The sequence below is a fragment of the Corapipo altera genome, unplaced genomic scaffold, assembly GCF_003945725.1.
Source record: "Corapipo altera isolate COAL_440 unplaced genomic scaffold, ASM394572v1 24b, whole genome shotgun sequence".
Taxonomy (NCBI): Eukaryota; Metazoa; Chordata; class Aves; order Passeriformes; family Pipridae; genus Corapipo; species Corapipo altera.
Window position 1 is genome coordinate 2753676 of NW_020884888.1, and position 16472 is coordinate 2770147.

Genomic DNA, 16472 nt, shown 5'->3' on the forward strand with positions numbered 1-16472 from the left:
AAAACAGTGCAAGAGCAGAGGATATAACTCCTCATAAGCAACACTACTTTTTATGTTAGAAAGATACTTTCAAAGAAAAAAATGAGATGAAACTCCCATTCTTCAATGGAATCAGTACATTTAAAATGTCCGTATTAAAGTAGTATATTTGTGGAAAAAATGACCAGACAATAGTAAGATGACTTTAAAAACATATGGAGATCCGGATCATTTGAAAATTGAAGTCTTATGGAAAAATATATGTACTTAAGAGCCCACCTTCCTAATCACAATAGTAAAAAAAACCAGTTCCACCAGTATGTTTATATTACCAGTTTCTTGCCAGTGCTGCAGGTGGCTACTGTAAAAAATTTTAAAAACAGAGTTATTCAGCTCTCAAAGACTCTAAATAATAATTTCTGTTTCAGTCATATGCAGTTAACTGAGGTATCATGTTGTTTAGAAGCTTTATAAAAATTACACTGAACATTATTTACCTGAGTTTTACAAAAATTCACTTAAGAGTTCTTAAAAGCCACAATAGCATTACAAATACTATATTGCTTTCATTGAAGAAAGAGTTCATCTAAGTGCTACACTGATGAAAACTATTTTGCAACCACATCTGTCTTAATTTGTTTTGCATTTATGCTGTATAATTTAAAGTGTTTTAATATTACTGACTGAATGGTTTTAGGCAGCAGCTTTTCCCACGACATATACCACCTGTTTCAGTTCTGTTGCTAAATGGGAAAAAAATCACAGCCAAGCTATGTGAATCCTGTTGTTTGTACCCTGTTAGCTTAGACTTACAGAAAACCACTGTTCGGACAATATTATGTGTTTATGCAACTTAGGACTAGTGCATCCATAAGTGATTGCCTATGACCTTGAAAAGATTAACCACAAACTAACAACTTTTTAAAATACTTACAAGTTGTATGGAAAAAGAAGAAAAATATGGAGAAATACATTTCTGTGATGTTTCCTCAACCTGATTCCTTTTTGTGTTTAGATAAAGAAATAATATACTGATTTGCAAAAAGCTGAATATAATTTTTTAAAGTATGCTGCTTATGATGACCCTCTCCTCAGACACTATTTCTGTGTCTCAACCACTCCACTCAGAATCAGCACTGAAATTTTTTGTAGAGGCAGTGGAAATTATAAAGTTGTTTATATTTTTGTAATTAGTTTACTATGCATTTTTACCACTTCTGGTTTAGATAGATTATGTTTCTGTGAAATCAAACAAAATGAAGATACAAAACTCTGTGGAAAGCCTGAGCTCTTCAGACTATGTGTTATCTAGCCTAATAAAAGTTTAAGTACCATCTTTGATCAAGAGATGTTTTAACACCAAGTATGAAAACAAAAAATCTGTAACTTTTTCAAAGGGGAAAATACAAAAATTTGACATCACTGACTTGCAATACGGAGTGGATCTCAGCTCTGTGTAACTGATCTTATAAATTTGCTTTTAAAAAGTACCAAGATTTGGTAATCATACAGATTCACAGATAAATTTAGGCTTGGAGGGATGTGTAGAGGTCATATAGTCTCAGCCCCTGCTTGAAGTTGGTCCCAAGGCTGTGCCTGATCAAGTTCAGACCATCTCTATGAGTGGAAATGCCAGACAGCACGTTTGAGTATTCATTTTCCATTACGCCAAACCAGAATTTCCCATGCTTTGACATGTGCCCATTTCCCATCATGATAGCACTGGGCACGTATTTAGATATCAGCAAGTTCAACTCCAAAAGTCAGGAAATGCCAAGTGGTCTTGCTCCTGTTTCTGTGTTGTAAGGATCATCCTACAGTTTTCACTGAAAGTAGCAGGTGCCACCATTTTTTGCACAGAACTCTCACAGCTATCCTGGCCCAAAAGACAAACCACAGTCTCTACGGAATAAAATCGTCTTTAGAAGGATCTTTCCATTACTGTGAGAAATTCTGCCTATTCTGTGTTCCAGGCTGTTGTGGCTGGCCTCATGGCAGGTCCTGGGATTCCTCATTAATGCCAGCTCATTTACCTCAAACCACTCAACAATACTTGCTGGCATCTATATCTCTTCTTTCACCAATGCACTAAATACTTTATTTGTAATTTAATTTCCCTATTAAAAATCAGGATACAAATACTATATTGCTTCTCAAGAACACTCAGAGCAGAAGGAGATGAGGTCTCAGATTGCACAGCTTGGAAAAGAAAATGAAAAAATGCATGACTGTATACTTACTGTATGTATCATGAATATGGCTCGAGATTATCTATTAAACATTAGGAAACAGTTCAGCTAACTCATCCATGTACTATGATGAAACAAAATTCTCTTTAAATGCCTTCTGTAATCATGTAAACATTCTATTAAGTGTTTTAGCATCACAAGGTGGAAGCAAGGGTTATGCAGGCATAAGAAATCTACTTGAACAGAAATAAATGTACTTCTAGTTTGTGGTTCAATCGACATTACACTACTATTCAAAAATTTTCAGTGGCCATTCTCAAGTCTTAAAAAGGAAAATCAAAACAAAACATTTTTAGAAATTAGGGTGTTTTGTGATTAGCTAGAATTAGGGGTGATAGTGTTTCTAATATGGTGTAAAATTGCATTAAATGATAATTCAGACCAGCAATGTTTATACAAGTCTAATAAAAAACACTTGTGCTGCCAATAATTTTATGTCATAATATAATTTTAGGATATTAAAACCCACATTGAAACACAGCAGGAAAGGGAGTAAAAATTAGATGTAAAAAGTATTTGTAAGGGGTACTCTACCGAAGTTTCCCAAACAGAAGATTTCAACTCCATCTTGCTTCTGCAAGGTAAATAACTATTTTGATTTTCGGAAAAAAAAAAGCCAACTCCTAAGTTCTACTTCAGCAAGTTTGTGACTTGCTCTGTGACTTATCAAAATCAACATTGTGAAGGTAATCTGTGTTAACAGACCGCGATTTAATCTATATCTAAACAGTGAGTATCACCAAAGCCTGTTTCAATGGTCAAAGGTACTGGAGAAAAAATTAAATTACACAGGTTTAAAAACTGAAAAAAAAAAAAAAAAGAAAATATTATCCAATAAATTGTGAATAACCTTCATGGGAATATTTTCTAACTTTTGAGTATTTTCTACATAAAAGTTTTTGTTTCCACATATTTTTTTTAATGAGGACTCATTAAAGAAATCTTAAGAGACAAAAAGACCACTCTCCTCTTGTTGTCAAGGAGCAGGAGCATGGTTTCATTTTATATGAGTAGGATGTAGAGAACAAATCTTCCACTCAACTTTAACTCTCTTACAGATACTATATAGCTGCAGGAAGGCCGGGTCCACAAGTGCAGAAAGACTAGGGAAGCTTTTAATGAAGTTGAATGTTTCAGGATTTATTTTCCAAAGCCAAAAGCACATCTCAGTGCATACAACAAACAAATCTATAACTATCTTGCTAGTCATAAATGAAACAGAACAAGGCAATATTGCAGAAAATTATTAGTATTATAACAACAACTACAGCTCATTTTTCTCTCCTGGAAAGAGTAAGCCTGCTTCTGTACTATGGCATTTTATGAAATGTGAAGTATTGTGCTAGTATTCATGCGTACTATTACCATTTTGGTTTCCCTTGTATATTATGATTTAATCTTGAATACACGTCTTGAATATTAGTGCTAAGCTGCTTTACTGCCTGAGATGTCTTCATGCGGATATCCCAAATAAAGTCTTGTGCAATTAAGACATATTTCAACATTAAATGGATTCTGGCTGGAAGACAAGAGAAGGGAGAGTGGTGCTTCCTCCGATTAGTGATGTTCAAGCACATTATTCTGAGATGCTGTTCCCTCTGTGTACACAAAATGTACCATTTGCACATCTCTCAAACATCTTCACGCACCGCGTCTGCAGCTGCAACCCCAGTGCCTGCCATCAGCCCAGACCTTAGTTAAGCCTCTTCCATACTGGTGTCCACTGCCAGGACAATGGCTATGGGAAAACAAAACACTGTCAGACAGAACTTCTTTTACCTCCCATAAAACCTTTAATGTCTCATGGGGCTGTCTAAAGAAGTCCTTTCTTCCATGATGCCTCTGCCCTTTCTGACAACCACGGTATACTCTAACACCAAGTACCTTGAGTGGGGAGATTGGGTGCATCTGCTTCTGCATTATGGATTGTCTTTAAAAGCTTCTTTTTTCTTGATAATTTGTTCTGAACTCTGACAAGTAATTAATATTTCTCAATGAGTTTCCCTTGGGTGCATCTAAGAGGTCAAATGTCACAGTGAGTTTGGCTCAGGTCCCCAGTTCAACTTAGTGTTCAGGTCCAAGCTTTGCACTGATGGAAATAACTTTCTGTAACACTTTCTGAACAAACAGAACACAAAGAAAAAAATCTCAGGGATGAAATATCAGTATTATTTTGCATTCCTGTTTGGGTTTTGGGTTGTTTTGTTGGCAGAGTAAAACAAACTAAGGTCCTTTGTTTGAAAAATGTTATATAAAGACTGTCCAGTACAACTCTTTGTTGTTTTCTCCATTTACCTTGCAACTGCAGATGGTTTGTTCTTTACAGACACATATCAAACACATTATTACTGGACGGCATTAAATCTTCAATAAGAAAGAGCAAACATAGTCAAGTACAAGTCAAGTACAAACAAGTCAAGATCATGTACGTTTTCTTTTCTTTAAACATTTTTCCCCTTTTGTTCAGTGATATTGTTAAAGAAAACATTACATACCCAACATTTTCTGCATCTTCATCACACTCAGCCCTATATTTGCAAACTCCACATTTTGAGTGTTTTCTCTGAACTTCTGTCCCAGATCCTTCATACTCTGAAAAAAAATTCGGTGTTGTTACCAGAAAGCATGATTTTCAAATTAAGGTCTGATTTTGCTTCAAGAATACTGTCAAAATGAAGCTATTGTATATTGAATCTATTAATCTTAATAGTGCTCCCCTTATCAAAATCAGTCATTTGGAGGTTGGTAGAACTGTACCAGTGATAGAAAAGCATCCCTGAAAACACTAGTGCTTTATTGATTGGTTCTCCCTTTATTCTTATTTCAGTCATTTTTATTTATTCCCGCTCCACTAGACACATAACTGGCATTGACGTATGCCCCAGTCACATTTACACTTAATTGGCACTGATAATGTATAAATCCTGTCCTTCTTTATGTCCTTGAATATTAGGTACTGGGGATTTAAACAGTATTTTCTCTGGCAGTCTTTAATTACAGATATCCTTATGCAAGGTTACTGCTTGCATTTTTCCCCTTTTTGATTCCCAACTATGAGATTAGACAATGCTCATGTATGATATATGCTGTGGTGTATTTTACAGATTACTCTGTTTAGTTCTGCAGGAATAAAAGAAAAAAAGTCATCTTACCTCTGATCTTAAAAACATTTACACCAATCTTACTGTTGACATGGACATCAAAACTCTTCACCAAGTAAAAGAGAAATAAATTATACTCTTACTGTTTCACTACCATTAGCCACTCCTATTTTTGATTTTTAACAAAATGATAAAGAAGAGCTGGATATCCGAAACAAAGGAGAAGAATCACAGAAATCTTCAGAGGGAGTTGAGAACCACTTAAAGTATCACAGTATCGTGGTGGTGCACGGCTCACTACACAAGACTGTCGGATGGACAGAGATCAAAGTGATTCCTTTTCTCATAGCAGTTTTATGTGTTGTAGCAACAGTAAATCAAACACCACCAATGAAACAGTTGCATTTACATTCTTTAAATGTAAACAGGAAAAAGAAATCCACAACAGTCCTTCCAAATTTTCCCAAATTTTAGCTGAAAGGAATCTCTCCCTCCTACCTCTGGGACTGGGTTTCCATAAAAAACAGTGCAGGTGAGACTCTCAAATTGACTTCTGTCTAAAGCATGCTGTGCATTTTCCAGAGACTAATACATATCAAACTTTATTACAAAATTGCCACTGTAGAAATTCCATCACTACTCTTACAAAGTTGCCATAGGGGTCATTTGCCTTTATCTTTACAAATGTACATGTCATTTTAGTTCTCCTTCTTTCTAGATACCAAATTCCTATGCCTGCATTTGCCATTTTAAAGTGTCCTTTAGTGTCAGAATTCATTTTTCAACACCAATAAATGATCTCCTATGGTTTGAATAAATTAAACAAATGGCACTGCTCATGGCTTTCATTTGTGGTTGACACCTTCTGGAGTTACAGGTACCAGAGCTGGACATATTGCTCCAGAAGAGTTGTCATCAAAGCCAAATACCATCTATGACATTCTTCAGCTTAAACATCCAACAATCATATCACTTTTTGACCATTTTTCTGCACTGACCATTCACATTTACTTTATTATCCACCTTATTCCCCAATGAGTCCTTTTCAGGGTCAACAGTCTGTAGTACAAAGGCCAACATCAAGGAAAAATCACCTAGATCCTGGACTAGATAGAGATAACTCTGTCCTCAGACATTAAAATCCTTCCTGCTTACGCATCCTGTTATCTCAGTGACCTGTTCCCTGTCATCCACACCAAATCAGTACTGACTCATTTTCTCCCAGGTCACCAGTGGAAGGGATCACAAGGCCAAGAACAGTCTCTAGAAACACACTCATTTTCTAATGATTCCTTAACATTTAACTATCTATGGATTTGCAGTATTTTTGCATGTTAGATGTGCTCTGCATGGATGTTGTGCTCTCTAGTTACTTAGATTTGTGGGAGATTAGAGATTGCACCTGGCTGAGACATGTTACAGTTTTGAGGTGGTACACTTACATAAAATGTTCTGTTGTACAAACAACTTTCTTGTAAAAATAAACTTTAGAAAAGGTAATTTTCTCCATAAAGGTTTTCCATGAACTCATGGCAACTGCCATTAAATAATTTCCTCTCCCTTAATTTGGTACTCAGTTAATTTTTCCACTTTCTATTTCACTGCTGTGCTTCTGATAGGTGCCAGAATGAGAGGTTGATGCGCTCCAATCATCACATTTATCTTTTCTGAAAATATTTGTATATTATTTATCATTATTATACTGAACAAAGAGAGACAAAAGAGTCATTAACAGCCCAGAGAATTCTTTACAACTGATTTTTACAGCTTTCAGGTGCAAACCAGACAGATCTCCTTGTTACAAACTATTTCTTCAACAGTTGGTGCTTCTGCAGTACTGATAGCATGGAATATATTTCATCATATCCTATATATACTATATATACTATCTGACTTGACTACAAATGAAACCAGAATGTTTTACTGAGCACTTCCACTGCACTATTTGCATTTCAATTTTGTAATGGAGCAAAAGAAGTAGCACATACACACACATACACCCTTCCTCTTGAGCTTTAGTTCTTCTCCCTCTGAATGCTCCAAAATTATTTTTATTTTCAGAAACAGGAGCTCACAACTACTTATTCACTGTTCTATATACTATTTGGTGTAAAATTCTCTCTCTCTCCTTTCCCCCCCCCCCCAAATTGCTTTCTCTACCTTTTAAAATTAGGTTTATTTTAAAGAAGTGGGGCCTTTTTTTTAACTTGATCAGAACTTACTGGACCTCATGCATAGAATTATTTATCTCTATAGTAATTTGTTTTTGTATAATAAATATGTGCAAGTCAAGAACACCTGCACCTCAGGTACTAATAAACTTACACCCGTCAGGATTAGGTGTAATACAGATAAATGCATAATGATGCCACATTTCCAACTTAGGTGATAGTCACCTACAATTTTCAGAAGTATTTTTCATTACTAGCTGCATTATGTTTCAGCAGTAGCAGCATTAGTCACCCCATATAGTATAAGCTGGAGTTCCGTTGTGGTTTAGGAACGGTACTCCCCAATTCAGTGCCCCTACCAAGACTCTCAAACCCATGTGCCACTCTCTTGCTCCCTCACTTTCCCTTCCTCTTCCCCCCTGTGGTGGGATGGAGAAGAGAATTAGAGGCACAAAAGGTAAAGCCTGTGGGTTGAGATAAGAACAATTTACTGGAAACAGCAATGAGATAAGAAAAACAGCAATAACAAAAGTGTACAAAAGAGAGAGTGATTCCCATGCCCGAAGAGAAGAGCCCATGACCTGATTGCAGACACGTTGCCCTGACTGGAAAAGAACCCTTCCTTTTGGAAGGGTTAAAATAAGTTAGCCTATTAATATTTGAGAGCATGTTTCTCTGGTGTAAATGTGTTCAAATAGGCAACGTATCCCTTGACAGATTGCCCCTCCCTTATCCTTTCTCCCCCACATTTGATTGTTCCTACATAGGTTGTAGTCCTTAATTTTAATATTCCAATGAATCAGATCTTCCCAGCAGATTTCAGTAACAACAATTAGGTCAAAATATGCTCCCAAATGAGCAATTGAACCTCCTCTTGTTTATTATGCAAGCTTCTAATATTGATGAATAGCTGATTACAGAATTTCTTCTCCTTGGTTTTGCTGGTATCTTAATACTGTTCTTTGACATCCTAATTTCATGTTGAGTGAAAGCTCATTTTCCCTCTCTTTTCAGCTTCCTTACATGTTTCAGGGCAGTGCCTCATTAATGCTCTGTCCTTCAAAAGAAATGAGGCACAAGGATAGGATCAGTGACTCCCAGTTGTCTCTCTGAGCTGCTGTTCTCCCTAACACTTCTCAAGTCATTATTCCTCTGCAGAAGATAGCCAGCTGTACCTTATGAGCTGCAGGGTAGGAGCCTGTAAATGGACAGCAGCTCTAGAGGAATTGGATAGCAGTAAATTGCTTCCCTCAGCAACTCATTTGTGTGTTCCTACAATGGTAATATGGCTCGGTTTCTGCTGAGGGCTTTCAATCAGACTTGAAGCAAAAGCATCCGTCTGTGTCAAGGTGATGTTTGGTCTGCCCTAAGGCATGGCTTGGAAAGGGAGCTGTGCTGTATATCTGTATTTATCACTGTTCACAGTGAAGTCGGGGGAGCTTGTGGAGAGCTGCAACTCCTCAGTAGTCATGTGCAGACAGAATAAAGATTCCTTCGCCTGGAAAAGCCTCTCTGAAAATCAATTCCTATCTGATTTGGGAGTATAGTGGGGTTTGCAGTATCTCATGAGAGAAACTAATCTCAAAAATATTTTTGAAAAATGGGAAGGGCCGCAGAAAATCCTCTTCTGCAACCCAAAGTACAGAAGAATCCCCATCTCGTGATTAGACTGTGATTCCTTCAGTACAGCCAGCACTGGAAATTCCTCTCAAAATACCACAGTCCACAAAATCACACATTAAGGACCGTGATTCACTCAACGGTTCAGTGACTTATCCAACCTTCCATTAATTTTTAGGGCAACTTTAATGACATACTTAGTTAAAATGCAGATTGTTCCCATAATTTGAAACAAAGTTGCAAACCTGTTCTTTTGTCTTAAAGTATATATTTAAAGCAAGTATGACAATTACTCTTAGTTATCCCAAGTTTCTAGCAAGCAATGTCCTGAATTTTCTTGACCACGCTGCTGGATCATACGTAGAAGCAATATTTGGCAATGTGGAAGGTCCTGCTCTCTTACCCAACCACACAGCTGGCTTAGTACCAAAGCCTGGCTTGGTACAGCAGAGAGATCGTTTCCCCACACATTGCAGCTATAATTGTGCTCCAGTAAAGGCACCAGCCTCTGGAATTTGATTGTGCAAGAAGGGGCATTACAGGTTTAACACAAGGATGGCGGGTCTATTTATGACTGAGGTGCCTGAAGGAGGGGAGTTTGAAGTTTGATTCCCTAATCACAACTCAGCCAAAGTGATATGCTTGCCCAATGGTTATGATAATGACAGTATGCGCACTTATAAGCAAAGGATGCCAGGATGTGCGCTGTAGGACTCCCTACCAGCACTACCCTTGTCATGTGTTAGGTATTTTACACACCTGACAGCTATAACTTCTGGTTTGCTTCTGTGCATATGATAATGGTGGGAAAAGCTGGCATACTGCGAGACTGGATTAGCTTTCACACTGCTGAAACCTCCAGTTGGAGAACTCTAATAACCATTCACTCCAGTGCCCTACTTCAAATGCAGCTAACTCCTTTTTCTCCAAAGGAAGACACAACAACTTCAGAGTAAGCACCAGGGAAATTATGCATGAGTAGATGATGGTGGAAAAGAGAAAGGACAATAAAGTCATCAGAAGCCAATGGAAGTGTCCCACAATTTCATGAACACACTGAACGCCTTTCTGTAGGTCCTATGCAGGCTGGATGAGATGAACCTGCTCTCATTTGCTACCCGTCATCCTGCACAAGAGGCAAGAGGAATCTGTCTTTATGTGCCCTTGGCTTTGGTATCCTTCTAAGCAAGCTCTAGCTTCCCTTGAAAAACCTGCTTAGAATAAGTTTCCACCAACAGAATGCCTAAACATTTAGGTCCTTTGCCTCTGTTTTTATGAACCTTTGTCAAAACCACAGTAATTCTTGCAAGTTTCATTTCAGTGTTAATTTTATCTATGTCAAGAAGAATCTTGACAGAAATAAATAGGGCTATTTGAAGCTAAAGTAATACTCAGTGACAAGTCACGTGATGGAATCTGCACTTAAATCTTTCTAAGTCTCACACCATTATACAAACAGGTAAAAGGCATGATGTTATCTCCTATCCAGGGTGTTAATCACCATTGAGTTTCTGCAGTCATATTAAAACACATCAAACAAATCAGTAGCACTATTGCAAATTAGAATAAAAAATATTCGAGGCTCTAAACTCTGTGTGTTTATTCCACCCTGACTGTGTGACAATTACTGGATAAGTGTTGTCCCCAGTGACGAAAGGAACAGATGGCAGCCTGGTAAAAAGCACACACTGTATATCAATTTATTAATTACTAAATGCAATCTGCTAGACGTTCATCACAAGATACTTCAGCTATTAAATTTCAGAGGGATTAGAAATTCAAAACAAATTATTTTAATAATAATTAACTTAGCTATATGTATTGCAAGCATGTTATTTTCTTAGCTTAAAAGCCTGAAATGATTGGGTGCCATCTGTCTAACTAACATTACATCTTTTTTAATATCAAAAGTGCATTTTGCTCAGGTACACAGATAAACTCGGAACAAAAAGAATTAAAAATTAATGTTATGGGCACAGAAGGACACTTAGAAATCTCACCCTTGTTGGCTGATTACCAGAGCACACCCTGCCTCTTCCAAGACAGTAATTTGTTTCTGAGAAGCTGGCTTGAAAAGTCATTGCCATTTGTTAGCTCTTTTACGGTGCACGTAACAAATGCTGATGTTTTTCAACACATCCTTGCAAAGGCCTAACTATATCGCAAAGTCAACATGACAGCTGTAAGCTAGCAATCTACGTTTTTATGTGAATACGACAGCCTGAGGATCATTTTTTTGCCCCAATCTACAAGTTGTGGAAGTACATTCAGCAGGTCAAATAGTGTTGCAATTTATAACTGTCAGAGATGAACACAAATCTGAGCCTGTACCTTTTCCTTCACCAGTTTTGTCTCAAACTCTAACAAAACAGTGTTTAAACAAAGTGGTTTAGTAACTAGTTTTAGGACTGTATTCTTCAGAAAAGAATACATAAGAGAATACAGAGAGAAGCTCACATCTTAAATGCAAATTCAATGCAAATCCCACTATCTTCAGCTGTGACCCCAGCTAAGCAACTCTTTCGGGCTGGAGTCCCCAGTCTCTGACATCGGTTTCTGTAGGGTGAAACCTAATGATGGAATACTGAGGTTTTCGAAATTTCTCTGATTTTTGAATTAACAATCATAGTCTCTTCTTCAAAGCAGCTTCAAGATATCCATTGCCACAAGTGACCAACTGCTTTTTTCATAACTGCAAGTTTTATGATGTTAATTGAAGGTTCAGACTTCTGAAATTAGCAAAATGAGTAATTTTATTACAACCTTTCATTAATATTGTGCTATCAGAGCACAGAAAATGGAAATAGTTTATTCAGAATGTCAGAGGGCAACTAGACAATTGTGTCACCCTTAAAAAATTTATTACTTCACCTCATTCAGGCATACAGAAACAATTCTTCCACTCTTAATTCTTTTCCTAAGATCTAGTATCTTTGTAACAGCAAACATGATTCGGGGAGAACTTGAACCAGTAGTTCCATGGTCTTTAGCTTTTTTTTGTGGCACATGACAAGTTCTAAGGAAAGATAACATCTAAACAGTCTTTGAAGAAGAGGACTTCCATGGGTTTTTTAATTGGTTCTAAATGTCCTTTTTAAAAAAGAAAAAAAAAAACAAAACACAAAAAACCCCCCAAAAAAACCCCACAAAAATGAATGCATTCACCATCACACAGTTTGGGAGTAGGAGGGAAAATCTGCATCAAGTCAAGTTTCAGAATCATTAATGAGTTTGTTCTGTGTTTCGATAATGAAAAAGAACAGTGTGAACCAGTAGCACAAATCTTAGCTGCATATGAGTCAAACAGCTAATTTCAGCAGTGGAGACTGTCATAGGCAGAGCTATAGCAACTGAAGAGCACAACTCAGACACTTTCTTCATGTACTTTCCTTCAAAGTTAAAAATATATCAGCAAACTAATCTGCACAGCCATTGTAATGCTTCCTGAACAAGCAGCTGCACTTATCCATTCTGTGTGTGCAAGCATCACTGGTGCATACACAGTCACACCAACTGCATGTAAAAGAAACACAGCAAACACTGATTCTGTGATTATCAGTTGGAAATGTAAATCCTAGGAAGAAAACAAATCTCTAAGCTAGCATTTTGCTCGCTTGCTGGCTCTCTCTCACTCTGCGTATTTCCACTTCCATTGAAGCTTCCTTCTGCTTCCAAGCAGTAGCTGTACCTAACCTACAGGGCACAGAGTCTCTCCAGGCAATTTGATTCCCATTTGTGCACCCTTATTGAAGAATATGATATTAAACATTCAGGCATGTGTGATTATTTTGTCTCAGCATATCCTGACTTCCTCCAAAAGAAAATGGGAAAGGCTGGGCCAGGAAGGAGTTGTACTGCATTCAATCCCACAGCTGGAAGGAGGGAGGCAGGACTGTGGAGTGCACCACTGAGCACTTCTAATGTGCAGGTCATCCTCCGCCTGGGATCCTATCCTTTCTTCTTGTCTGCATTCCAAACAATGCTTCTTCAATAGGTTTCATCACTCTTCTAGAAGTTTGGCTAATTCTAAATTCCCCTAACTTGGGATAGGTCTTTTAGGTTTTTAATGTTTCCTTGTAACACTTATATAGTTACTTGAATTATGGAACAAAACCAATTTCAGATACAAAAATATTGTGAGTACAAAAATATCCTTGAATTTTTGGCCAGAGCAGAGTTCAATAACCAAACCAACAGTAGATTCCATCCTTTGAAGGATTGTTTTCAGACACAGAAAATGCTGTTCTGCAGAAGTATTACCCAACACCCAGTTTAGTGAGAAAGGTGCACAGGGACAAAAATAATTCAGTGTGTCACAAATAGCCTAGATGTATTTTAAGGAAAAAAAAGTGCCAAGTAGGATTTTCGATTTCTCATTTTTTATATTATTTCTTTAAATCTAAAATTAAGAACTAAACTCACCTGTTTTAATACTGAAAAGAAGCAGGAACATTTCAGTTGGCCTAAAGGCACTCAGAAGAAACCCAAATAAATGAAGGGCTGATGCCACAAAACTGCTGGAGGACATAGCGGGTACATGTTTCCTTCTCTATTCAATACCCAGGCAATGCAGATACTCACCTGGGGCCAAGGGAACCAGATTCAGTTCTTTCTGCCTGAAATGAACTGAATCCACATATTCCATCTTCCAAGACATTGCACCAACCACTTCTGCAAGGTATTGAGGGACCACCAAATCTCCTAGGCTGATGCCATTCTCTTTTGCATAAATAATTCAAATTCACTGGCATGCTGAGTGCCAGCTAACAAAGTCTTTCCATAGCATGCATCCTTCCTCCCCACCTCTTTGTCCCAGGCTCAATGAATATTTCAAGTGAGAACAAAAAGAACAGCAATGACAAAGAGACCCATTTGGGCCTCTGTTAAAAGGAGCTAGTGGACTTGGGTTCACTCTCCTGCCCTAAATCAAGCAACGAGTATATTTGAACATGGACCTTTCACCTCTACAGAGAGCAGCTAATGAAACACAGCATGTTCTAGCCTACTTTTCTCCAAACTGCTCATACAATTACCTAAAGAAGCCCGACATCTGTCAGTCAGCTGCCAATCCCTTCCAGACCAACACAGTAACATTTACAAGGGACTTCAATGGGGATTTTTGGATGCAGTTGGTAAATACTGCAAAAAAAAAATCTCAACAGCATTCAAACTTTTCTAAAACTGTTCTAAAAATAAAAGTGAAACATGGACTAAATTACTGTCATCTGTCTCCTACAAGAATTGCATAGCAGTACTGAGGCAAGAAATGCTCCGCTTACAGGGAGCAGCTGTAGTGGAAAAACAGTCTGGATAACAAAGACAGAAGAAGAAGCAATCTGAGCTGGGGAAAGAGCAATCTCAGGAAGAAGAGCATCAGAAAAAAGTCACCTGTATTGTTTGAGCAGAAGATTGTTCCTTCAGACATTATCTCAAAAGGAAGCAAAGGTGAGAATGGCCATATGCTAGCCACAGCCCAGGAATTTACTGATAGCATCTTATTAAAGGGGAGAGAAATGCCTCCCCTTCACCTCAATACAGGAAAAAAAAGGGAGCTAGGTCATGATTTTTGAAAAGTTAACTGTTATGTTCAGCTACTCAGTGATGCCATTGATGGTTTTCCACCAAAGATACATTTTCATGTACAATACTATACAAGATTTATAATATTTCAAAACTCAGTCCCAACAGTATGAAATGCAACATCTTCTTAGTACAAGCAAAGACTAAAAGTAAAACAGTTTGTCTGTGTCTGTATACATCTATATCTCACATTTTTCATTCTATACATACTATTTCTGGTAGTATCAAAGATAGAATTAAGATAAAATTTTTATTATTATTTTTCTTAATCCTTGGAAGAAGATAAAGATGTGTTCAGAGATAGGAACACTTCTACTAGTACCAGCTGTGCTACATCCCCTCTTCGAATATACAGCTTTGAACAGAAACCTGTAAAATATTTTATATAAGCAGATATGCAGTAATTATATATTTTAGGCAACAAGTTTGATGAAGGATAAAGTAATAACTAGATGTTTTAGACACTAAGGAAATGAACGCAAGGAAAAAAAAAAAAAGTGAGAAATTTATTGTGAATGGACTCTTCCAGGAGAGAAATACAGGTGAAATAGGGAACTAAATACTGCGCTGTATTGCTGGTAACAATGAAAAGTTATATAGGTCAAATCTGAAAGAATGACATTGGTCAAATGCACACGATAGCCTATTCCCATTCAAATACTGTTCTGAGATGGTCCAATAAAACTGCAACATTAAAGCTTATTTTAAGTTGTCATAATTTTTCCTTAATTCATACACCAGTTATGTACATAAAACTGACACACATATAGTAAGAAAGGAGAGACCAAAAGCAAGTTTTAGTGGAGTTTGATACTCACCTCCTTCTCCTGACCCAGAGCCATTATCTGAAAAAGAAACAGAGGGGGAGAAAAAAAAGAGAAAGCAAATGAAAATATTGCTCCAGGAGCAGCTGTTTGTTCAGGAACTTGTCACTGTTAAACATTACAAAGATGTTACATTTCATGAGCCAGCTGTAAAAACAAACATCCCACATAAAGTCTGGCATCCTTTAATACAGTTTGCCCATGCTCACTGTGCCCTAGTCTCTCTCTTCCCTGTCAAAACAATTTTACTCAAGGAACAGCATCATTCAATACTGAATGCTTTCTTAGCTTCAGTAAGAAAGGCTTCTTAGCCTTTTTTCAACTGTTAGAGATTCAAATTTGTTAAACCTAAAAGAGATGAAGAGTACAAAGTCCGATTTTGGGAATGTTTATTTTATTTTACTCTGTGGCCCCAGGAGCGGTATTGCAAGGAGTAATGCATAAATAACCTGACTGTAGAAGTAGCTCCAGAAGAAAACTACTTCTCAAAGATGACTTAAGTCACCTAATGACAAAGTAACTCCTCTCAGCTGAGTCAATCACTTTGTATAAAATGCTTTAACAGCACAGTTATTTCACTGACATTTGACTGACTGGATTAGCATCTGATCAGTGACAGTTTTTGACTTGATCTCATTTGCATTAGCAGTTAAAGTGTCAGCAGGACTTAAGCTTCCTCACCACCCCAGGCCAACTAACTCTACTTCAGAGCACTATGGAGCTGGCTTGGGATTTTTTTATGTGCATCCCACTGGGCAGCACTCTGCATAGTCTTCAGCTAGCACAGCAGTAAAGACAAGCCCTTAAACACATGTTCTGAGTCACAAACCTCCCTCAGCCTTTCTTGCTCAAAGGAGGAGGAGAGAGAGGATTCGATGGCAACTACTGTCAGTGAATGTTCCCCACGCCCATTAGCTTAGCTTCTCTGGAAGACTAGGAGAGAAGCAG

At 37.5% G+C, this 16472-nt stretch overlaps 1 protein-coding gene across 1 annotated transcript in view; it reads right to left on the bottom strand.

Moving 5' to 3' along the window:
• The window catches only part of TMEFF1 (transmembrane protein with EGF like and two follistatin like domains 1), a 117983-nt gene that overhangs the window by 22588 nt on the left and 78923 nt on the right, over positions 1 to 16472 (bottom strand). The window contains exons 4-5 of the mRNA XM_027644069.1: positions 15519 to 15545; positions 4724 to 4820 (exon numbers count right to left, since the gene is read on the bottom strand). Coding sequence (XP_027499870.1) covers positions 4724 to 4820; positions 15519 to 15545 — 124 coding nt within the window. The remainder of the gene's footprint in view (positions 1 to 4723; positions 4821 to 15518; positions 15546 to 16472) is intronic.